We start from the raw sequence: 25665 nt of genomic DNA, 5'->3' as shown, positions 1-25665 counted from the left end.
TGTTCTCACTGTATATCGATATTAGTGAGTGAATGAGTTTGGTTTAACGTGGTTTTGAACAATATTCCAATCATATCACAGAGTACCAGCTTGATGTAGGAAGAAAGCCGGATGAGATGCAGGTCTTAGAAGTTTACCACTTTGGTGAAACCCACAAGCGTGTATGCTGCTGACAACCCCAGAAACATAATTGTGCAAACCGGGATTCAAACCCCCGATCCTAGGTTTCTGGTAAGCCCAAGGGACAGTACAACTCGGGACACCTAGTTTTGCTGCCTAAGACGACTGTGGCACATGGCCTGTTCATCAAAATTCAAGATAATATAACATAATACAGTGCTGAATTAGTACACATAAAAAGATGCTCTCAACAATATGTTTTAACTGGTGTTCTGTTGTTCTGCCTGATCCTTCTATTCCAAGTTAGGTAAGAGGAAGGACATTAACCTACAGTCAACCCTGTCCTGTGTTGTTGTAAGGTGTGACAAGTGGTGAGGTTCTTGTACCACATGTTCCTGTATTTGTTCGATGAACAATTGACTTGCCTTTGCATGTCTTTGTGATGGGTGCTAGTGAGTTAGTATTTAACATCGGCAATATGTGATGGGTGCTAAGACAGGGCAGGAAACATTCACCTTTTTGTGAACAACGGCTATCATCACGTTTTGATGGTTATTCATAAACACATGCTTGTGTTACATTTGGAATTGTACAATGAAGATTTCTTATGATTATGGGGGGCACGGGGGGCCCAGTCTTCTAAGGTGCCGCGATTCGCTGTGCAGAGTTGCGTCCCTTGGGCACGCCAGAAACCTATGATTGTGGGTTCGAATCCAGGTTCGCCCCAATTATGTTTCTAGGTTTGTCAGCACCATACCCGTGCTCGTGGGTTTCACCAAAGTGGTTAAAGTCTGAAACCTGCATCACTTCGGGCTTTCCTCCCACATTAAGCTGACACGCCGCGATACGACTGGAATAATGTTGAAAGTGGAGTTAAACCCAACTCACTCTTATGATTATGGAAAGAGTTTTTCGCTTTTGTTCCAAATGTTGGCATGAAGATGTTTATATCAAAACAGAAAGTACAATGACATTTTCAAATTTTATTATCCAGTATTTACAAGAAATGATTCCTGGTTTTGCATCTCCTCTGATACAAAGTGTATGATGTTTAAAAACAATGTGCATGAATAAAATGTTCAGAGTATAATGAGGAGTGGGCACAAGTTTATGTTGCCATGTGGAATGTCCCCCCACATTCATACAGCACAGCAGTTCGAATATACTGGTTAACAATTTGATGCATAACTTCAGCGTCAGTACTTCATGGGTTTGGAAACACTACGAGCCTCCATCAGCCATGAAAACATCCAGTCTCTTTACAGTGTTGTGGCTATTTTTAACCAACCAATCAAACCACGGCCTGTTTCTAGCGAGAGGGAAAACCAGTGAGTATTAAGATTACATTGACAATATTTATTGTGCAACACCCGATGTATTCACGGTGAAGGAGGATCGCAGTGGCTACAAATCCATGAAGCCTTGATGATGACAACATTCTTGAGGGTGGAAACATTGATGTGACAAAAGGTACATAACGTGTATGATGGTTACAAACACACACATTTGTACTATTGGAATGAACCAATGCTAACACTGTGGAGTGAACATAGTAGACATGAACACATAATAGCTGGAACCGACTAGCTCAGGCTTCCATCTAGAACACAACCTTGCCATTCCAACTTCACCTTGTGATAATGCAGTCAACATATACATAATAGTTTGACTAGGAGGAACGGAAATTGGACAAAGACTGTTCCACTTCACACCAATATGAACCTCATTCTCATTAAAATTAGAGCTAGCACTCCAACACAATACCTATGTGTGAAGATCTGACAAACCCTTCAATGGAGTTCACACCAGGTAAACTTACTAAACTAAGGGTTTAAATTCTCAAAACAAGTTAGCCTTGCATTCTGACCAGCATATCTAATCTCAAAAATGAAATTATTAGGCCAGTTCCAAATGTAAATAATATAGGCCATACATTATATTGTTGTAGATATTTTATACACGCTGTTGTTTCTAAATACCATGGCATCTACACACAAAGGGAGTACATTCTTAATTTCAGATGTATTCTTCACACAAATTCATAGAAGAGGGAGCAAAAGATTTGATTTTGATGAGATTGATATACACCCACACAGTCAACTAAATAACTCCGAACAAGAAGGGGAATAACTCCATTCCATCAACACTGTCAATTTGGGAACTCATGATTGAAATGACCACTTATAAAGATAATAAACTATGACACAGAGTATTTGGTTGCTGCCGAGTGTATTGTTTCCCAACCCCTCCCAACTGTCCTGTCTTATGTAGGGTTGTCAAGTTACAGCCGAGTATGGCTACAATATATTTGGCTACAACTCTGTGCTGTCATCTCCATCCGCTGACACATTTGGATTCCAAACAAGCAAACTCTGTCTTAAGAAACACATTATCAAGCTGAGAAAAAACAGAGAGGCAGGTTGATTTTGCCATCTTGCAAAAGTAGAAACCCAAGTTTTTTTTATTTATTCAGTGTTTTTTGGCCGAAACATATTTTCATCATCGGTCACATCTCAGAAAGGTTGGAGGGTCTTTGAACACCAATCATGTGACAATGATTCCTTATTAAGAGCATATAGGTGTAAAATTATCAAATTGTTTATACCCGAAAATACAGAAATATTGCGGGGTCATTTTAAGTTCACAAAGACATCTAACAAACAAGAATATTTATGAAGAAGGACATATCATGTGACATTTCTCTCACAATTGCATTACAGTATTCACATGTTAATGATTCCAGCCACCTGAAAGAGATTGCTAAGTCTGTTGTTGTTGCTGTGGCGGCTGCTGCTGTGGCTGTTTCCCTGACGACACTGCCCCCATCCTTGTGGGGTCTTGTGATGGATAGTGCACCATATGTCTCATGTGTACCCCTGGGGGTGGCCTGATGGGCATTATACCCGGGGGAGGGGGAGGCATGCGCATACCTGCAACAGTCACAGGGGTTGTTTCATAATGAATGAATGAATGAATGAATGAATGAATGAATGAATGAATGATCGATAATAAAAATAATAATAAAAAAATAATGATAATAATAATAATATCTTTGGATCATATATGTTTATCCTGAGTACTCCCGCTAAAACGAGGGTGTTGTGGCTTCACACAGAAATACACATTGTAAATACTCAGGTGATGGCCTATTTTTTAAGATAAAGTTAGTAAAATCTAAATATTTTTTACATTTGTATACTTATCCTGCATTACTCCTTAATGCATTCACTGCTTACTTACGACAACTAGAAGGACAGCGCTGCGAAGGTCCTGGGTGAAGAAATAAAGTTGTTGTTCTCAAGTCCCAATCAGTGGCCGTCCGTCGCTGTCCTGTGACCTTGATGACACCTAAGGTCATCTTCACATCACTGCCTGTCGCCCAAGCTCTTAGAAAAACATACTTTTGAGGTTTCTGAAGCCAAAGTGGGGAGGCAAGTCTAACGACGGGTGGGCTTTAAGCGTAGTAATGCAGGATAAGTATACAAATGTAAAAAATATTTAGATTTTACTAAATTTTTTACTTATCCTGCATTACTCCTTAATGCATCTGTATCGGACGGTTTGGAGGTGGGTAAACCTTCAGAATACAGAAACCTCAATAATTCACACCCTGCAATACGACACCAGTTGGTCGATTAACCGTGAAGCGGAAAAGTTCAGACAAAAACGCCATTACGGTAGGGTTGTTCAAAAATAAAAAAGATTGAACATAGGAATTAAAGAGAAATTCCCTATACACGCTTAGTAATAAAGAAAATAATAGCTATTCAGCTAATTCTTTACTTACTGCGTCATTGAGCCGTCGCTGACAAACAAGATTGTCTAATATTCTTCCACTGGTGGCGACTGAGTGACTGCACATGGAAGTTGACTGGCTCTGTATAGGGCGAATTCATTATTTGCGTCAGGGGTTGGCAATCTGCAGGATAACAACCAGAGGGCCAAACTTCGAACGTCTTCGACATCCTCGAGAGCCCCAACACGAAGGTTATGACTAACGAAAATATGTGTCGAAACTCCAGAAATATCCTTCCGTGATTATTCCAAAACCACAATTGCCGTGTTGAGCCCTGGTAAGGCTGACACCTTGAGATCTTGAGGGTAATTCGCTCTCGGCGAGTTCCGTTTGATGATCTCGTAGGCCTGAAGGATTACTGCGCGTAACCATAGAGATACATGTATGGTGTTTGCGATTATGCGACTAACTTCTGTCGTGGACGAACCACGCCTTGTCTTGGAGCGTTGAATGAAAACTCGAACTGCTCGCACCGAGCCCAGGAAAACTTCACCATGTATGATTCCCACAATAGTCGATATCGGTGGGATGGTGAAGGAACGGTCGGGTTGGCCTGGTAGTAGATTTTAGCAATAAAATCCCAGCATAACCCTAGATGTCCCGTTCCGTGCGTCCCATGCTCAAAACGGATCCGGGTTGAGTCGATCACATGTAGTTCGCTCACCCGTACCGCCATTGCTAATGCCAAGAGAAACCATTGTTTCCTTGGTGATGTCCAAGCTCCTCACAGCGATAGCACGTTCGCGGAGCTCTCTTTACTATACCGAGAGTGTAACGAAGGTGTCACGCGCTGGGAAGGAGCTTGAAAATGAGGATGCAATGAGGGGCTCGAAGGGGGCCCTCGCAAACCTCAAAGTACCACGTTCAAGTCCCAATCAGGTGGCTGGAACTTGGCCTTCTGATCCTCAAACCTGAATGAGCATAATATGGCCTGTAGTTCCGTGACCTTAATCACATTGTGATTTTCCGGAAACGGCCAACACTAAGATAATTGCAGCCAATTACGTAGTAATGGTGCTACCTTCGAAGTGTTTTGGGTACGCAATGTAGGAGGTATTCCTCTAGGAATTGTGACGCAATCGTAGGGTCTTGATTCTTTTCTTCCCTGTAAAAAGTCTCAAGTGATCCCCACTTGTCATCGTCGTCTCTGGGAGAGTAACGATGAACTAAAGCTATAGCTTTGCTGCCCGTGTCGAAATAACCCTTCGCACTTAAACGCCTTTTAAAGACGAACCATGCGTGCAGACATTGGGTGAGGCAATTTTCTGTTGAGGGTGCATGAGTAGGTTGGACCACTGTGAGAGGGGAAGTGAATCGTTTTAGATTTTTCCGAGCTTGACGAACTACCCTCTCGCCGGTTACCAGGGTGCGACCAAAGGAGAGATCGAGATACCTTGTCTCCTTGATCCCCTGTAGCACCTTGGGAAGTAAAAGTGGTGGCAGAAGAGTGTTAGTTCTTTGCCCTTCCCAAGTGATACTGAACTCGTCCACCGCCCAAGTCTGCGGATCCGGCAACGGGGAGATATACGTCATGAGTTGGTGGCCTAGGCAAGTAATAAACAAGTCAATGTTTGGTTGCCTGAATTCCTGAAGCAGTAACTGGAATGCTTCTGTGAGAAATTTCCACTCGGTGGGAGCCACCCTGTCTGGACGTGATAAAGTATCGGCCCGTATGTTTCTACATCCGGGGATGTGCTGAACTATGAACCTTAGTCACAGCCGATCCACTAGATGGAAGAAATCTGAATGTCCTTAGAAGTGGAGAGTGGGAGTGTGTTGTTCCCCGATTGCACAGGCACCTCACTGCAGTGCTGTTGTCTGTGGATATAGCGAGTCGGGCTAACTGTAGTTGATTCTGCCAATGTGATATAGCCAGAATTAAAGCTTCCAACTCCAAGTTGTTTATGTGCCACTTCCATTGTGCGCCGGGCCATAGCCCTGAGCTTATCTGGTCTTGTAAGTGAAGACTCCACCCTTGAAAGGGGACGTCCACAAACAGGTGTGTATTCGGGGAAAACCCGAATAAACAGACTCCGCAGACATTCAGCGCCACAAATTGAGGCAATGCTCTAGCTTAGTCGGTAGAGTGATGGCGTTGAGTGGATCCTGACTCCTGATGTACGGGTTCAGGAAAAAATTGAATTGGTCGCAGTTGTAAGCGGCCCATGCTAGTTAACTCCTGTGCCGAGGTGATTAACCCTAGCAACACTTGCCACTGGCGAAGTGTGTGTGGTTGGTGTAGAGTAGATGTCAAAAGAAGTAGAAACTTGTGCCATCTGTCCCTCGGATAGGATATCCTGGTCTGTCTTAAACAGGTCTCCTATGAACTGAAGTCAATAGGAAGGAGAATACTCCCGACTTCGCCTCGTTGATTGTCTATCCCCGTTATTGACATGTGTTGATGATACAGTAGATCGCCCTCCATCTACGACTCGAACCAAGTGTTTGTCACGTGTAGATAGTTATTGGCTTCATTACTCCTGTAAATAGCCATAAGTGTCACTGACATGTCAAATGGGAAATACTACCACTGGTAGTGAACCCCAATGAACTGGACCTGAAAAGTCTACGGTTGGGATGGATAGTCGAGACTGATGAAGAATCAAACGTTCGTTGAACACAGAGATTGTGGATCATTTCATCTTGTCTGGGTCCTTCATGAGTACCAGGTATGTGTGAGGATAAAACCCCGGAGTAAAGACTGGGTTGTGAACCCACTCTACAGCTCTTCTTACCAACAGTATGACTATGTTGGATTTTCCCAATCAAACTGTGGTCAACGGTAGGGTTATCTCTACCCTTATACGGACACCATGATATAGTGCGATAAGTACGAAATCGTCCTTGAGACTTGTCTCTGCCACTCCCTTTCTCAGTAAGGGAATGCTGGTCTTCCCTGAGAAACGCGCGTCTAGGCTTATAATTCCCTGACTTGCCAGCCCGCTTGGACTTTCCAAGCTTTTTGGGAATTTGACGTGCGTGTCTGCGATCTGTTCGTTGAACAGGGGAGTAGATGACCAAGGTTGAAGTAATAGACTGCCCTTGAAACCAGCATCTCAGTTGGAAACGCTATAAAGTCTTGGGTGTAACGGTAATCTCCGTCAGAACGGTCTCAAGATGAATTTTCCTGTGGTCAAACTGACGCTGTAGGAAAAACACCATAGTTTGGAAGTGATCTAATCAGATAGGGTTATCCTCTAATAGATTCTGATCCACTGCAAACATTGACGATATTGGTCGCTTAAATCACGGAGCAAATGTGAGTTTTGGAGAAGTCTTCCTCCAATGACCTCGTGGTGTTCCTCTTATTTACCCTGTTATCAGGGGAAGGCGTTACTGACACGAGATGGTCTGCTTCCCAATCGGGTACATGTGCTAAGCTGATCATGTGCCGGTTACGTAACCTGAGTACACTGTAAGCCTTGGGCTAACGTCATTGTAGAGACCTTGATTGGTACGCAGACGCTGCGCTCAGCGCAGGTCTGGAATGTTGGAACAGCGCTAAGCTGATCGTGCGACGTTTGCGTAATAGGAGCGCTTTGGGTAGCAGTCAGACGCTGCGCTCGGCGCAGGTCTATGCTGGATATGTTGGAACAGCGCTAAGCTGATCGTGCGTCACTTGCGTGATAGGAGCGCTTGGGTATCAGTCAGACGCTGCGCTCGGCACAGGTCTATGCTGGATATGTTGGAACAGCGCTAAGCTGATCGTGCGCTGCTTGCGTAATAGAAGTGCTTGGGTTGTAGTCAAGTGCTGCGCTCGGCGCAGATAAATCAGACACAAAGCTCAAAAGTATTGACTGGATCAAGGCTTGCGTCTAATCTACCCCCATCATAGCATCTCGATACGCTGGTGCTGTCGCCGACGTCACAGATTATCATACATGTATCTGGAAGTGTCCGGCGGCTGAAAAAATAGGAGCAGTTACGATACTCACAAAATCCTCCGGTATTGTTGATTTCGGTGGATGGTGTACTTCTGCAATCACAGGCGTCATAATACCTGCCGATAATAACGGTTGGGTGGTAATGACAGAACCATATGTCATTCGCTATTCTGCGATAATGACATTCCTCTCGTCTCACGACGGAATAACTGCAAAATATGATTGGAGTAATCTGCTTTTATATAGTAAACTCGTTGGATTAGAGATTTACACAAAAATTACATTTTGAATTTTGGCGAGCACATCTACGTGCATGCCTATGACGGTGGATAAAGAGCTTTGGGCGATTATTCCACGACAATATGTACACCACGCAAACATAAGTTACGCAATTAACCCATTGAAGAAATGGTACTGAAAGAATGCTGTAGAATTGAACAGTAATCTATCGGCAAAAATACGAATTGCAAGGGTATACAATATTTTTATATACGCAATTCAATGTAAACCAAGGCTATTTACATTTAGAGATTGGAGAGCACATCCGCGCGCAAACCGACCAACGTGGATGATAATCTTTGTAAGGTTTTTTTCCACGACAATTAGTACAATGCTCAAATGTATGTTACGCAATTAAACCCTTGTTGATGAGACAATACTGAAAGAGTGCCGAAGAATTTGAACACTAATCTATCGGCAAATTTATGAGTTGCAAGGGTATACAATATTTTTGTATGCGCAACTCAATGTAAACCAAGGGTATTTATATTTTCATTTAGGGTTTGGAGAGCACATCTGCGCGCAAACCAAACAACGTGGATGATAATCTTTGTAAGATTTTTCCCACGATAATTAGTACCACGCTCAATCATAAGTTACACAATTACGCCATTGTTGATGAGGCGGTACTGGAAGAATGCCATAGAATTGAACAATAATCTATCGGCAAAAACTACGAGTTGCAAGAGTATACAAAGTTCATATACGCAACTCAATGTAAAACCAAAAATACCAACAAAAAACTATTTAATCGCATAAACATAGGTACGCAATAAAAGAATTGTTGATGAAGCGGGACTGGAAGAAAGCCGTAGATTTGATATTAATCTATCGGCAACCATATTTTTAACGAGTTGAAAAAGTATACAACAAGCATTTGTCACAGAGTGACGAAATATCCCCCGCCATATACACTATAGTACCAAATATGAAGACAATCCAGCGATTAGTTCTTGAGATATTGTGGCAACACCGTTTTCCAACTCCAAAAACAGATTTGCCTGCTGTGACCTTGAAAATGGGGTCAAGGTCACCAAATCTGACAGGTGTATGCGGTGTCTGTATATACACTATAGTTCCAAATATGAAGACAATCCAGCGATTAGTTCTTGAGATATCGCAGCAACACCGTTTTCTAACTCCAAAAGCAGATTTGCCTGCTGTGACCTTGAAAATGGGGTCAAGGTCACCAAAACCGACTGGTGTCTGCGGTGTCTGTATATACACCATAGTTCCAAATATGAAGACAATCAAGAGGTTTAGTTCTTGAGATATCGCGGCAACACCGTTTTCCAACTCTAAAAGCAGATTTGCCTGCTGTGACCTTGAAAATTGGATCAAGGTCACCAAAACCGACTGGTGTCTGCGGAGTCTGTATATACACTATAGTTCCAAATATGAAGACAATCCAGTGTTTAGTTCTTGAGATATCGCGGCAACACCGTTTTCTAACTCCAAAAGCAGATTTGCCTGCTGTGACCTTGAAAATGGGGTCAAGGTCACCAAAACCGACTGGTGTCTGCGGTGTCTGTATATACACCATAGTTCCAAATATGAAGACAATCCAGTGTTTAGTTCTTGAGATATCGCGGCAACACCGTTTTCCAACTCTAAAAGCAGATTTGCCTGCTGTGACCTTTAAAATGGGGTCAAGGTCACCAAAACTGACTGGTGTCTGCGGAGTCTGTATATACACCATAGTTCCAAATATGAAGACAATCCAGTGTTTAGTTCTTGAGATATCGCGGCAACACTGTTTTCCAACTCTAAAAGCAGATTTGTCTGCTGTGACCTTGAAAATGGGATCAAGGTCACCAAAACCGACTGGTGTCTGCGGAGTCTGTATATACACCATAGTTCCAAATATGAAGACAATCCAGTGTTTAGTTCTTGAGATATCGCGGCAACACCGTTTTCCAACTCTAAAAGCAGATTTGTCTGCTGTGACCTTGAAAATGGGATCAAGGTCACCAAAACCGACTGGTGTCTGCGGAGTCTGTATATACACCATAGTTCCAAATATGAAGACAATCCAGTGTTTAGTTCTTGAGATATCGCGGCAACAAACAGGTGGGACGTACGGACGGACGGACGTACGGACGGACGTACGGACGGTCGTGAATACTATATCCCCCGCTTCGCGCTTTCGCGCGGCGGGGGATAATAATTTTAGTATACACAACTCACTGTTACGCCAAAGCTAGTAGTATTTAAAAACATAAGAATATGTTATACATACGTAGCTGAGAATTGTAAACAATATGACTACCTTGGCAGGCAAACGATTGTAACAATTCAAAATGGCGGCGAACAACAATATTTTGGCGGGAAAAAAGACGAGAGTCTTTTCACGCCTAATTAATTCACATAAAACTACACAACATGGTGAAAGTAATATGAAAAGAATACATCACCCATCGCAGATCAATTTTTAAGATTGTAGACAAACTGAAGGTCTAAAATTAATCCAAAAGGAGAGCTCCGCTTGGACACGTCCTAGCTGTGCTGCGACAAGCAGTGATGTGAAGATGACCTTAGGTGTCATCAAGGTCACAGGACAGCGACGGACGGCCACTGATTGGGACTTGAGAACAACAACTTTATTTCTTCACCCAGGACCTTCGCAGCGCTGTCCTTCTAGTTGTCGTAAGTAAGCAGTGAATGCATTAAGGAGTAATGCAGGATAAGTAAAAAATTTGTCTTTTATAAGTGAGTGAGATGTTTTACAGTTGTTCTTGTGACAAGGTAGAAAACTACGACTGTTTCTTAAGCGTCCGAAAACCCATAGCACGGGGATAAAAAAAAAAAAGGGTGTAGAAATATAAAAATTGTGAACTTGTCCAAAGGCAAGTAAACATCACTTGTCTGTGATGGGAATAAAGTTTACTTGTCCTGATTACTGACCCAAAGTGGTGTTTTCCCATCACAAAATTGGTCTCTGAACTGCCCCTATTTTTTCATTTCAGTTTTATGACTTCTTGGACCTATATCACGGATATTGGTACTCTGCTCAATTAATCAGATGTGTGCTAAGGTGTGATCAAAATTCTAACACACATGCACTCCGATCAATTGCATTGGTCATACTCACGATGTTTACATTTCTTCAAAGCTATATTTAGTACTTGTTCTGAATATTTCTTCTAAATTTCAAGGTTACCTGCGGGCTACTGAAGCCGATTTTTTGGTCTGTCCAGAAATCTCAGGTAATGAGTTGGGCAATTTGGGCATTGATTTTTCCACACCAATGAATAATATACATGTATCTTGAATGAGCATATCATTACCTAAATAAATAGAAGTTCCATTCAGTTTCTATTTGGTTTCTAATTCTACACATGGAAACATGAGTGAAGGCATCACTATTTAACATCTTCAAGGACTTCTTAAATCATTTTTCAAGGCAAATGGTCTTTTCAAGGAATTAAAGAATCCGAACACAACTCATATATATCACAACTTGACACATTATTCATCAGGGTCAGCAATAAGCATGGCTTAAAATCCTAGTCCAAAGCTGAATATTTTAGCATCAAGAAAGGACCACTAAACCTCAGAGGAATCTGAGTATTTTTTATGTCTAAAGGTGAAATTGTATGGTAATTAAATGGCAAAACCAAAATCAAGCATGTTATAACCCATTTGAAGCCTGATTTACTTCCGGTCTTACCTCCGGGCTTGTTAAGATGAAAATACTCCTCTCCAGTGACAGTTCCTTGTCACTCATATTCATGAGAATTCATATATCAAGAGCATGTGAATGCTTTAAGCATTATACAGCAATATCTATGCAGTCTGTAGATAACCAGCACTGAGCCAGTGGTGGATATAATGTGTCTGAATCCACACTCCACAGATATACAATCAACCAGGTCACACATTACGTCCACCTGGACCTCCGGTCACCTGATGTTAAGCATGGAGGACAGAAGATGTCTTCATGGGTTTTCATGTCGCATTCTAGATTATTTCACTGATATTGCCACGTACATACACGTGTGTGGCTGCGGGTACTAGTCTGGACAACTACAAGTTTTATAGTGCTAGTCCACTGACAAAACCTGCCACAGTTTCACATGGATAACCCCTCAGACGCAGTAGATTCCAAGCTTTTGCTCTCTAGGCAGATGCTCTATCCACTACACCACGAAGACGGTCTCTTCTGGAATCCTGATGGGAAATTATACACGTGTATATCTATGACATGATCCAACCAAGGAGTGATCTAAAGAGTGATTCAAACTCACCCATAGGTGGTGGTCCTCTTGGCATGATGCCAAACGGAGGCATGGGTGGAGGCCCACGGGGCATCATCCCCCTGGGTGGGAGGGGCGGCAGTGCTGGGGGTGGGCCCTGGAGGTTGAAGAAGTTGTTGCCCAGTTCTTCTGGTGGGGGTGGTAGAGCTGTAATATAGAGAGTCTGCATGAAGCATCACAGACATTACCAAACAACAAAAAGAAGTGCCAATTTACAAACTGAAAGAAGCACTTTCTTCAGTGTATACCTATTGCAATAGTGCTGTACCCACACACCGCCCTTATACTTCAGTGTATACCTATTGCAATAGTGCTATACCCACACAGTCCTTATACTTCAGTGTATACCTATTGCAATAGTGCTGTACCCACACACCGCCCTTAAACTTCAGTGTATACTTATTGCAATAGTGCTATACCCACACTGCCCTTATACTTCAGTGTATTCCTATTGCAATAGTGCTCTACCCACACAAACCTTATACTTCAGTATTTACCTATTGCAATAGTGCTGTACCCACACACCTTCCTTATCCTTCAGTGTATAACTATTGATGTAGCAATGCCTGTGCACCTTAGTGTATAACTATTGCTGTAGCACTGCCTGTGCACCTTATTGAATAACTACTGCTTATGTCCACACACCTCCTGGAAGCCCTGGCACTGGTTCCAGCATCTGACCATCGTCCTCCTTCTTGCCGGTCAGTTGTTGCTGGCCCTGTGACCGACCCCACTTAATGTTCAGCCGGCGACCATTAATGATGAGCTTATTAAACGACCTCTCTGCGGCTGTCTCTGATGATGGCCTTTCCGTAAACTGGACAAAAGCACACTGCTGTTTTGCGACCACATTCACAGACCTAATCTCACCAAATTGGTAGAAGTGATCTCTGAAACAAAATTGAAAAATTATGTTAAATACTTTTCATGAAATATATGAAAAAACTGTACACTGTACACTGACATAAAAACTAAATAACCTATTAACTCTAATACGTCCTATTAACTCTAATACTTACTACTATACTGAGATAACAGTGTAAATGCACACTAACATCATGATATACTTATTATCCCATCATGCCTTATTTTGCCATAAAGCATTATCCAAATCCTTCAACATATATATGTTTGTGATCGTCCTGTCCTCTGTGGATTCCAGCTTTGGCATGATGGAGTAGTGGATGTTTTTAATCCTGATTTGTGACAGGGTTACTTCAAACAGAGAAACTGAATCAAGACTTCAGCATTAAAAACCCTGAATCATGCCATAGGTTACTTCAAACAAGGAAACCGAATCAAGACTTCAGCATTAATAACCCTGAATCATGTCATAATTTACTTCAAACAAGGAAACCGAATCAAGACTTCAGCATTAATAACCCTGAATCATGTCATAGGTTACTTCAAGCACAGAAACTGAATATCGACTTCCGCACTTTTACCCCTGAAACGTGACATGGTTACTTCAAACAAGGAAACCGAATAAAGACTTCTGCACTTTTACCCCTGAAACGTGACATGGTTACTTCAAACAAGGAAACCGAATAAAGACTACATGGTTACTTCAAGCACAGAAACTGAATATCGCCTTCTGCACTTTTACCCCTGAAACGTGACACGGTTACTTCAAACAAGGAAACCGAATAAGGACTTCCACATATTTACCCCTGAAACGTGACATGGTTACTTCAAACAAGGAAACCGAATAAAGACTACATGGTTACTTCAAGCACAGAAACCGAATAAGGACTTCCACACTTTTACCCCTGAAACGTGACATGGTTACTTCAAACAAGGAAACCCAATAAGGACTTCCACACTTTTACCTCTGAAACGTGACATGGTTACTTCAAGCACAGAAACTGAATAAAGACTTCCACACTTTTACCCCTGAAACGTGACATGGTTACTTCAAACAAGGAAACCGAATAAAGACTACATGGCTACTTCAAGCACAGAAACCGAATAAGGACTTCCACACTTTTACCCCTGAAACGTGACATGGTTACTTCAAACAAGGAAACCGAATAAGGACTTCCACACTTTTACCTCTGAAACGTGACATGGTTACTTCAAGCACAGAAACTGAATAAAGACTTCCACACTTTTACCCCTGAAACGTGTCATGGTTATTTCAAGCACAGAAACTGAATAAAGACTTCCGCACTTTTACCCCTGAAACGTGACATGGTTATTTCAAGCACAGAAACTGAATAAAGACTTCCGCACTTTTACCCCTGAAACGTGACATGGTTATTTCAAGCACAGAAACTGAATAAAGACTTCCGCACTTTTACCCCTGAAACATGACATGGTTATTTCAAGCACAGAAACTGAATAAAGACTTCCACACTTTTACCCCTGAAACGTGACATGGTTACTTCAAACAAGGAAACCGAATAAGGACTTCCACACTTTTACCTCTGAAACGTGACATGGTTACTTCAAGCACAGAAACTGAATAAAGACTTCCACACTTTTACCCCTGAAACGTGTCATGGTTATTTCAAGCACAGAAACTGAATAAAGACTTCCGCACTTTTACCCCTGAAACGTGACATGGTTATTTCAAGCACAGAAACTGAATAAAGACTTCCGCACTTTTACCCCTGAAACGTGACATGGTTATTTCAAGCACAGAAACTGAATAAAGACTTCCGCACTTTTACCCCTGAAACATGACATGGTTATTTCAAGCACAGAAACTGAATAAAGACTTCCACACTTTTACCCCTGAAACGTGACATGGTTACTTCAAACAAGGAAACCGAATAAAGACTTCCACACTTTTACCCCTGAAACATGACATGGTTATTTCAAGCACAGAAACTGAATAAAGACTTTCGCACTTTTACCCCTGAAACGTGACATGGTTACTTCAAACAAGGAAACCGAATAAGGACTTCCACACTTTTACCTCTGAAACGTGACATGGTTATTTCAAGCACAGAAACTGAATAAAGACTTCCGCACTTTTACCCCTGAAACGTGACATGGTTACTTCAAACAAGGAAACCGAATAAAGACTTCCTCACTTTTACCCCTGAAATGTGACATGGTTACTTCAAACAAAACAAGCAGATGTTCCACTGACCTGAGATCCTGCTCTGTCACCTTGTCTCCAAGGTTACCAACATACAAGGTTGTGATGGTCTTGTCCTCCGGAGCTTCCAGCTTTGGCATGTTGGAATATCTGTTCATCAGCTTGTCCGCCACAGGGTCATTCATGCCGTAGAACCGGTCCTTGATGTTCTGGTCAGCCAGAGGGTCATCTGGATCAGTTGGCTTCTCGTGACTGGGGACACAAGGAACAATGGTCATCATAACTCAACACTGTATTGTTTGATAGGAATTACTTAGAAGTTGACGGATGACAAAGTATCGGTAGACACAATTTATGGATAACAACTTCTTTATTTACTGTGAGGCAACATATCGGTATAGATTCTTATACAGTTGTCCTTGCCTGACAATGGTATAAGGATCTATACCAGAACGGCGCCTTTACAGTAAATAAAGAAGTTGTTATCCATAAATTGTGTCTACTTTATAACTCAACACTGTTCAACACTGGCACCAGAGGCTGCCTTTCCATTTTTCTATAGTTGAATGAACAGATTACTGAGAACTGTAAGCATGGTAAATACAATTGTCTTGCTTCCAAACCTCCTTTATGTGAGGAAAAGTGTGAGCGGTTATAGTTCCAAATCCTTTGTTGATAATTTTTAGATGAACAAACTTTGTCTCCAATGTTGATCTATATTTGACATGATTGAACTAGGAGCTGAATGTGTAGTGGCCTTGAAATCGGCTGTTATAATCCAAGGTAGTTTATTGTGATTAGAAACCCTTTCTTATTCCATCACGACTTAGTATTAGCCTAACATGTGTGAGAACAGCTATTTACTACAAATAAGTTCATTTGGTGTCTTAAAACCTATTGCACATAAAGTATACTATGAGTCTTTCAAATGTCTTAATGTCTTCAATTATTTGTTAATATGCAAATTCTTCATATTTGTTTCATATACTATTTTGTGAATGTATTGGTCCAACTGACCGGTATGGACACTCCTCTCCTCTCTTGCACTCCCCCTTGACCCAGAATGAGCAGATGTGTGGCCTGTTCCTCTTGTAGTAGGGTGTGGTCCTGGCCAGCTTCAGCAGCATGTCGCTCGGCGCCTGGGCCTTCCCTGTAAGTGCCCCCACAGGGTTGGTGCCATCACTGTTGGCAATCTGAACCAAGCCAGAGTAACATTATATCCTCACATACCGTAGTGAGTGAGTGAGTGAGTTGGGTTTAACACCGCTTTTAACAGTAATTCCAGTTGTATTGTGGCATGTCAGCTTAATGTGGGAGAAAAGCTCGAAGTGATGCAGGTCTTAGCGATTACCAGTTCGGTGAAACCCACGAGCACAGGAATGGTGCTGACAATCCGTGTGAACTGGGATTCGAACCAACAATCATAAGTTTCTGGCGTGCCCAAGGGACGCAACTCTGCACAGTGAATCGTGGCGCCTTAGACGACTGGGCCATCTGTGCCCCCTTACATACCATAACACTGAGCATGTGAGTGAGGGAGTGGGGTGGGGAGAAAGGAAGGGGTGACTGAGCTTTGGAGAGAGCAATGAGAGGGTGTCAGTGAGGTTAGGAGGGTGTGAGGTTGGGAGGGAGGATTGGGAGAGGTTAGGAAGGAGGAACAGAAGGAGAGAGGTTGGGAGGGAGGATTGGGAGAGGTTAGGAAGGAGGAACAGAAGGAGAGAGGTTGGGAGGGAGGATTGGGAGAGGTTAGGAAGGAGGAACAGAAGGAGAGAGGTTGGGAGGGAGGGTTGGGAGAGGTTAGGAAGGAGGAACAGGAGAGAGGTTGGGAGGGAGGATTGGGAGAGGTTGGGAGGGAGGAAGGACTGAATGAATGAAGGAATGAGGAAAAAGTATGTGAGAGAATGAACGAGGGATCGAGGGTGCCATGACAGTTGGCAATCTGAACCAAGCAATATAAACATTGTATCCTGACATACCATTATCCTTGGTGAGTGAAGGGGGTGAGTGAGTGAACATATTCAATATTGTTCATTTTATATACATTTTGAATAAGTAGACAAATCAATGGCATCTGAATGACATAAATCAAAATGATAATGCCTCACTTCTCGTTCCATGTTCTGTGTGTAATATTCCTTGTTGACGTCTGACTTGGGCATGTTGTCATAGGCTTTCAGGGCTGCATCTCTAACCTGGACAGGAAGACCTAGAAAAACAGAGATGTTGAAAACAATTTTGGAGATAACCACGGACCATAAATGACCAAAAACCTAATACGACCATCCCTGGTCTTTCCAAGAATCTGTTTGATCACTAGTCCATTTATGACCACTGGGCCATCCGGCACTGTGATAGCTGATCATCATGTTACTGTCTTGTTTACTTATACAAATATACCATAATCCTGTTTTCGATCCCTCAAGTTGTCATTTTCATTTATGTTACTTCAGAAACTTGGGTGAATTTATGTAGATATTGTTGCAAATGTAAATGCAGTTGGTGGAATTCATAGCTTACCTGCGTATGTTCATGATGTTTAAACTAGCTTGGAGGTAGGTACGAGCTGCTAATTACCATGGATCAAAGCATATATGGCAGGCATAATAAAACAGTTAGCTTTGTAAAATAGTTGAATGTGCTAATACTAGACGAAACACAGCAATCTGTGTTTGGTCTTGTATGCTGAACTGAAACTGGTCCATTTATTAGCACTAAAATCTACTGAAAATGATGCCAAAAAGACAATTTGGGGGGGTAGAAGATGCAGAGACTGCTCTAGAGGGAAATGTGCACAACGAAGTACAAGGTGTACGAAGGATTACTGTACCATATTCCAAATCCAGGAGACACGTCTGGCAGACATTCTTTATCTTGCTGCAGGTTTGACAGACTTCTGTCTTTTTGAAGCGCATGCGAGCACCGGGACACCAGCGGAACACAGTGAAGGGTCGGGCACAGATCTTACATTCCTTGCCATACTTTTCCTTGGTCTGTGAGGTGATCATGAAAATAAAACTTAATTTTAGAAACTAGTAAAGTATATATCAAGCCATAAAAATGTATCACATCAGAAGCTTAGTTTCAAAATGACCAGGTCACAAGGTTTTCCCTGGTAGGCAGTAGACAGATAACCAATGCACGGGTATCAGCAACAATGGTGGCATAGTTTGGTCAAGGGAAGAAAACTCTATTAAAATCTGGACATTTATAGAGCTACTCTCAAACAGTTATTTATAACTCTGACATCATATGTCTTTAAAAATAACCTGTATGCTGATGGGAGTGAGTAGGTTGGGTTTAACGCCACTTTGAACAGTATTCAAAATATATCATAGCCAGTAATCTTTTGTTGAAGGAAAACATGAAGAGGCGACCAATGGGATTGGGTGGTCAGACTCGCTGTCTTGGTTGATGCTTGTCATCATAGCGTACATATTGTGTTGACTAATGCTCATAATGTCAATCACTGGATTGTCTGGTCCAGACTTAATTATTTACAGACCTCTGTCATATAGCTGGAATATTGATGAGCACTTGTGTTAAACAACAGGCACTAACTCACTGATGACATGTAGATCCATGATCATTTGTGGCTTTGGTAACGTAGGATTGCTATTGCTTTAAAATCATGCTTGATATTGGCAGGAACAATTAGTTTATTGAACATTCAGATCACATAAATTGTATCATCTCACTAAACAAAATCATAATAAATCATAGCTTACCATTCGAATATAAGGATTGTCCCCAAGACATGTCTGGCACAAGATTGGAAACTCCTACAATGAAAAGCACATGACTTAATGTTTAGACATGTTAAATAATTACAACTTCATAAACAAATTAAAAAAGAGACTTAAACAATAATATAATCTAAAATGTAATTGTCATGACAGCATAATTTCCACAAACACAGTGATAGCTGATCAGCATGTTACTGTCTTGTTTACTTATACAAATGGCTTATCTGTACATAACACCATGAGTAAGGAGTGATTAGATAAGCAAAAGAATACCTGTGTCAGGGCAAACCAATGGATAACCGTGTTAGCCCTCTATAGTGTACAGGTTGGATTCATGATGAGTTTACAATAATCCTGTTTTCGATCCCTCATGTTGTCATTTTCATTTATGTTATTTCAGAAACTTGGATGAATTTATGTAGATATTGTTGCAAATGTAACCTGTGTATGTTCATGATGTCTAAACTAGCTTAGAGGTAGGTACGAGCTGCTAATTACCATGGATTAAAGCACTTATGTAAACAAACATGTCAGCATGCTTGTAACTTTTCTCATTTCAAGTACCGGTTAGAATATACGTCCCCGACAACCTATGCTTGTTGTAACATTGTGTAAGGGGCATAAAATTGGGTGGTCAGACTCGGTGGATTGCATGTCATTGTATCCCAATTGCTAGGATCGATGCCCATGATCTAAATCACTGGATTTTCTGGCCCAGATGCAATTATTACAGACCGTCATGAAGCAGTAATATTGCTGACAAACAAACAATAAATTGATAAATATAAAAATACAGACTTGGTTACTTTTTGAAACCATTACTTTAAACTCACAACTATAACCCTTTGGATAGTTGAGGGTGTTAGAAGGGAAAGGGGATATAATTGGGCTAAGGATAGTGTATTAGTAACATACATCATTAACATACATGGTAACGAAAGAGGTAAGACTTCCTCCTGTACCCTCCCCCCCCCATGAAAATATGCCTGTGTTATGGGTTTTTGGACACTTTCATAGTTTTCTCTCTAATCACATGAACAACTGTAAAACATCTCATTCACGTATAAAATATAACTTTCTCTTATAAACAAGACCCCAGCTAACACACTACGTTTTCACAACGTTGTGGTAAAGTTGTGAATTGGTAACGTAGTGATACAACGTTGTCACAACGTTATTATTACGTCACGGTGCAACGTCGTTTCACAACGTAATAACAACGTTGCATTTTTACGTTGTGAAAACGTTGTTCATCGAATATTTCCCATCGTCTTGTTACATCGTTCCTGAAACGTTGGTGCGACGTCAACTGTCGCCTTAACAACAATTGTATGAACAAAAGTTTTACATACAAATCGACACAATTTCTGCCAAAAACAAGGCAGTAATTCATTATTTACCTATATCTTCGGAATCAGGATTTCCATCTCGTAAATAAACTAAAGTCTGTGTAAACACCTTATTATCACGTCACTCCAACGTTATGTGACAACGTAATCACAACGTAGCAAAAATACGTTGTGGAAACGTTGTGCATCGGGCGCCATGCAACGTTATGATGACAACGTTTCTCATACGTTGGTGCGACGTCAAATAGTCTTCATCGCGAAAAGCGTAAAAACAAAGGTGTTTACTCGAAATAAACTACATTTTGGCAGAAAATTACAATAATGTTAGATTTGGTTTTCACTTTTCAGCAACCCGTGCTTGTCGTAAGAGGCCATTAAACAACAAACAATGACAATAACATTTTCGCCATACATGCATGATTCGCACTTCCATCGTTGTTGAAAGGTTGTGGATTGGTAACGTCGTGATATAACGTTGTAACAACGTTATTTTAACGTCGACCTGCAACGTTATTTCACAACGTAATAACAACGTTGCACATTCACGTGGTGAAAACGTTGTGCATTGGACATCACACAACGTTTTGTAACTACGTTTCTGAAACGTCGGTGAAACGTTATTGAGTTTGCTTCTCGATAGAATAGAATAGAAGGAATAGAACTGCTTTATCAAAATCAACATGAATTTGTCAGAAAACCAAGTTAGTAATGCATTACCTTTCTATATATTCGGCATTTGAATTTTCATCTCTTAATACTAATATTTCGAGAACGTAATTGCGTATATCTGTGACAACGTTACAACAACGTTGCAAATTAACGTTGTGACAACGTTGTGCTTTGGACATTACAGTACTTTTTGTAAATGATGTTTAGGAAACCACTTGTAGATCTACCATCTCTTAGTGTTATTTTTTTTTAAACATATATATCTATTAACGAACTAAATGTTGTCACAAGCAATATTACAGTTAAAAACAATTGGCGCGTATTTTTTGCGGCGTGAGAGCGACTGCAGAAAAGTTTAGCCTGTTGCCTCGTGAAGTGACGTCAGAATGACGTCACATTGTCGCGGAAGATTTGTTGTCACCAGCCATCTTAGCTCAAACTCACTCTGGACATAATATATTACAAGCAAGTGATTGTGCAGCAACTGGAACTGGACAGATGATCTGTGAATTCGATTGAGGTAAGTTAATTTTTCAAAAATAGTCTCCTCTTGTTGATATGTTTCTGTGCATGCAGTGCGTCAAATGATCTAAATGTATCGTATTATTCAGAAGTGTCAGGGTTAAGAATGCAGTTTGCCGGTCATTTTCACTGAGCGTCAGTGTTGATATTAATATGATACACAGAACTTGATGATAGAGGTGAAGGGGCCCAAGAATTTTTTCCATATTATTATTTTATGGATACCAAGGGTAATTGCCAAGGGCAAGCGGTATATTTTTGACCAGAATTCAATCTGGTGGCGTTTTGTGGCCGTCATATTATGTTCGGGTTTCGTTCGTAAGCGTGTAGATTTGTAAATAGGCCTAACTTATGCATCGCCTACTGACCGCACTGACAGTTATCGCCATTTCTTCTGTGTTATTTCTGAAATCATTACTATTTAAAGTTTACATGTACTAATCTTCTGACTTTGATTTTTGTGCAACAATGTGGCTCATCCAGGCCATGGGAAAGGTTAAGTAGATTTCTCTTATACAGCGAAAAGAGGGAATCAAAACAATGGAAGTATTCAGATCGACTCTCTGTAGGCTGCTAGTTATAGCCCTAGTCTAAAGTGATCAATGATGTTATGAAAAAAATCGTATTTTCGGGAAGAGACAGAAACATACTTGATGTTTCCGAAAAGGCCTAATTAGCACTGACTGAAGTAGCCTAAATGTGGATCATCAGGTTGTTGCTGCTGTCTATAAAGTTTATTATAGCAAGGTGCTTATCATGTGTATTTTTATTATTTCCGAAAAAAGAATCAACTCATCATTTTCCGATAACTAGATCTATGTCCGACTCCTTTCTAATGAAAACGAGCAAAAGTAAAACGAGTCTCTCGTCGCGCGCTATAACGGGGTGTTTGCGGTATTGTCCTCTCTGGTGATGATAAGCTAGTCGATAGTCAAAAGTTAAATATCACCATATATTGTCAGTGAGTTGGTCATCGTTTGTTGATTATTAAAGTGAGATAGGTGTAGCCAATGTGCACCAATGAAAAATACAATGGAATTGATAGCAACCATATTCTTTCGGTTTTCGATCTGCATATGTTGCCACGTAGGCTACCATACTACAGAATTATATTTAACGATATTTAACTGTATTAGATATATGTTAATAAACGTAGTGACAAATAAATTTCAATAAATATTTAGAGCTGTTTCAACTTCGTCTGGTATTGTATAAGCTATTGCATTTTGTTTATTTCCCCATGTTTCTAATCTTTGTAAATGTTAGAACATATATAACTATCCTGGCATATTAATATGGAAAATATTAAGGTAGATCTAAGTATTAAAAAAAATCACAGTTTTAATTAGGATAAATACCCCAAAGTGTTAACACTTTTATCACTTATTGGTGGGCCAATTCATAATTCATATTCAACATTCTTGCTTCAAATATGGGAACTATTTATTTTATTTGGCAATATATATTTTTCATTTATGTACATATTTTTCAAATAAGGTTTTAGAAACTTGGCCATGATATTCACTTGAATCACTAGTTTGAGTGTACAGCAGAAAGGTAAAGTTACTGCTTTTGAAAAACTACAGTTGATCTTTTGACTGATAAAACTATTTGCCAATATTACTATCAGTTACATCATACTCTATTAGTCTAAGTAAATGGGATTTATCTATACAGTACTGGTTTATTTAAGAATGTGATACTTTGTGGTTTCTGTTTTTCTTTCAGGTGGAGAAAACAGTATTGTGGGAGCGTATTTGTGTACATATCACTGACAGAAAGGTATGTCTGATTCAATAATATATACAAACATCTTCAAGAATTAAAATTTAGATGATTCTTATTTAATTATACCCACAATCTAAAAGGGCGGGGGTATAAAGTTACACCAATGATTCAGTGCTAAAAGCTTTTCTGCTTATGTATGATCCAAGAGCATCATGGTATTAGTGTCAGCGCCTTCGCACTTTCAGCAGTTTTTAACAGTTTAAAGACTGACATCAGACATCAAAACATTATTTTGGGGAATGCAACCGTTATTTTGTTATGTCAGAAATATGTCCCTTGCCTTGCCATTTTATAACATTTGTGTCATTTTTTATTCAGTTACCAAGGCATAAGGAGAGACTGAGGATACAGTTGAAGATCATCCCTGTGACTTTTCATTTGAGGACTGAAAAGGCTCCCCAGCAACTCAGCCCATGTTCTGACTTGTCATTTAACAAATAAATAAAGGTCACCTCAACCAGAATTCTATTGTCATTTCGTTTACCTAATGGATCTTAGGACATCAGATGCATAGACTATTCTGTTTGTCACAGTGTTGCTCTCAATGCTGAATGTATGGGGTAAGGCCAAGAAAATTTAAATGTTTCAATATGTGCAGGGCTTATTGTTTGATGGTTTTTAATTTGCAAATTCGTGGGAAAATCCAATATCTTTTAATTGTGTTGAAACATTTGTGAACAATTTGCACATAGCCTTGAAAATTGTTTTGGAAAATGAATATTATATTACCAAATTGTACATGTAATTTAAAACATTTAGATTTATATCTTGGCCGTATTTCAAACTCTGCCAAAAGAGAGTGCATTTCATTGACTTGCTGTTTCATGGATAGGGTTAAAGTGAATTCAGTTTGCAGAATGTATTTCTTGGTACCTGATGTCTTAACTAGATTGGTACAAACTTTTCAGGCTGCCTGGGAGGTATTGAGGAATAAAACAGGCGTTAATCTACATGGACATTGCAACAACGTGCTGCAATGCCTGTAGTGTCGCCATATGTAAACAGTATGCGATACCTACGTTGTCGCGACGTAAAAAATGGACGTTGTGACAACGTCTTGATTTGGTTGTATTTTGGTTTACGCACAACGTTGTAGCAACCAATCTGGGAGTCTACAGAATAACGTTGTGACAACGTAACATCACAACGTTGTAGCAACGAAAAGTAAACGTTGTCACAACGTTGTAACAACGTAGAATTGTTGGCTGAGTACGTTGTCGCGACGTTTTGGTTAAACGTTGTAGCAACGTAAAAAATGGACGTTGTGACAACGTCTTGATTTGGTTGTATTTTGGTTTACGCACAACGTTGTAGCAACCAATCTGGGAGTCTACAGAATTACGTTGTGACAACGTAACATCACAACGTTGTAGCAACGAAAAGTCAACGTTGTCACAACGTTGTCACAACGTAGAATTGTTTGCTGGGACATCATCTGAGTTTTTACAATGTCTGTGTTACACCTCCCATTATAGCTCAAGTAATCGCGATAAACATGACAATCCGAAAACGTATGATGTCCGAAAACCTATGATCCGATGATATATATATATCGATAATTAAAAGGATTGAGTGGAAATGTATCCACATATAACTTTGGGAGGCGGTCTTTCCAAGCATCATACATCTCACGAAAAATTATGTATACACAATACATAATCACGATCCTTAGCGATTGTTAGTTTAGCCTGTTAGAGTTATGGTAGAATACCCCAATTCTATCCTTTGGCCTTGCATCCTTGAATGAAAATAGAGGCGAACATATTCTACAGCGGCTCCGGATTCCTGAATCTACGATTAGTTATGTGGTTTAATGTATTTGCATACTGGAGTCTCAGACGGATAGTGTACAACATCATCAGAGAGTTCTCACTGACAAACACTTAGGCAATATCTTTTGGGAATAGTCACTGGGATTAGGACTAGGAAAATACACGCGTGTGTTGAGCTCTCTTTTGCACCTACATTTTTAATCGAATTAGCCGTCACGGACTCTTCATTTAAATAATGAAAGAAACAGAAGCTTTTTTCCGTGTTGTAAAATATCAATGAAATCGTTTTAAATGTGTAAACTCACAGCATCTTCCCAATTTTGACGATTGTACGTATTCGCTCCCTTGGACGTCGCCATTTTTCAGAGGAGCTAACTAAAAGAATGGCAACTTCCGGATGAAACAAATAAAATAATCATATATTATAATATGAGTCCCTGC

The 25665-nt window shown here is 40.5% G+C and overlaps 1 protein-coding gene across 1 annotated transcript; it reads right to left on the bottom strand.

Moving 5' to 3' along the window:
* Positions 1–1088: 1088 nt before the first annotated feature.
* LOC124141120 (pre-mRNA-splicing factor RBM22-like) lies at positions 1089–25607 on the bottom strand. The gene is made up of 9 exons (XM_046509019.2): positions 25530–25607; positions 19107–19160; positions 18209–18371; positions 17487–17587; positions 16399–16574; positions 15433–15633; positions 12981–13225; positions 12327–12482; positions 1089–3050 (listed from the first exon to the last, which is right to left on the bottom strand). The coding sequence occupies exons 1-9, from the start codon at positions 25581–25583 to the stop codon at positions 2881–2883; spliced, it is 1320 nt and encodes a 439-aa protein (XP_046364975.1). The 5' UTR covers positions 25584–25607; the 3' UTR covers positions 1089–2880.
* Positions 25608–25665: the final 58 nt, after the last annotated feature.

Source organism: Haliotis rufescens, unplaced genomic scaffold (genome assembly GCF_023055435.1).
Source record: "Haliotis rufescens isolate VD_foot unplaced genomic scaffold, xgHalRufe1.0.p SCAF_11, whole genome shotgun sequence".
Lineage (NCBI taxonomy): Eukaryota > Metazoa > Mollusca > Gastropoda > Lepetellida > Haliotidae > Haliotis > Haliotis rufescens.
Note: the sequence above shows the minus strand (reverse complement) of the source record. Positions and strands in the feature narration are given on the sequence as shown.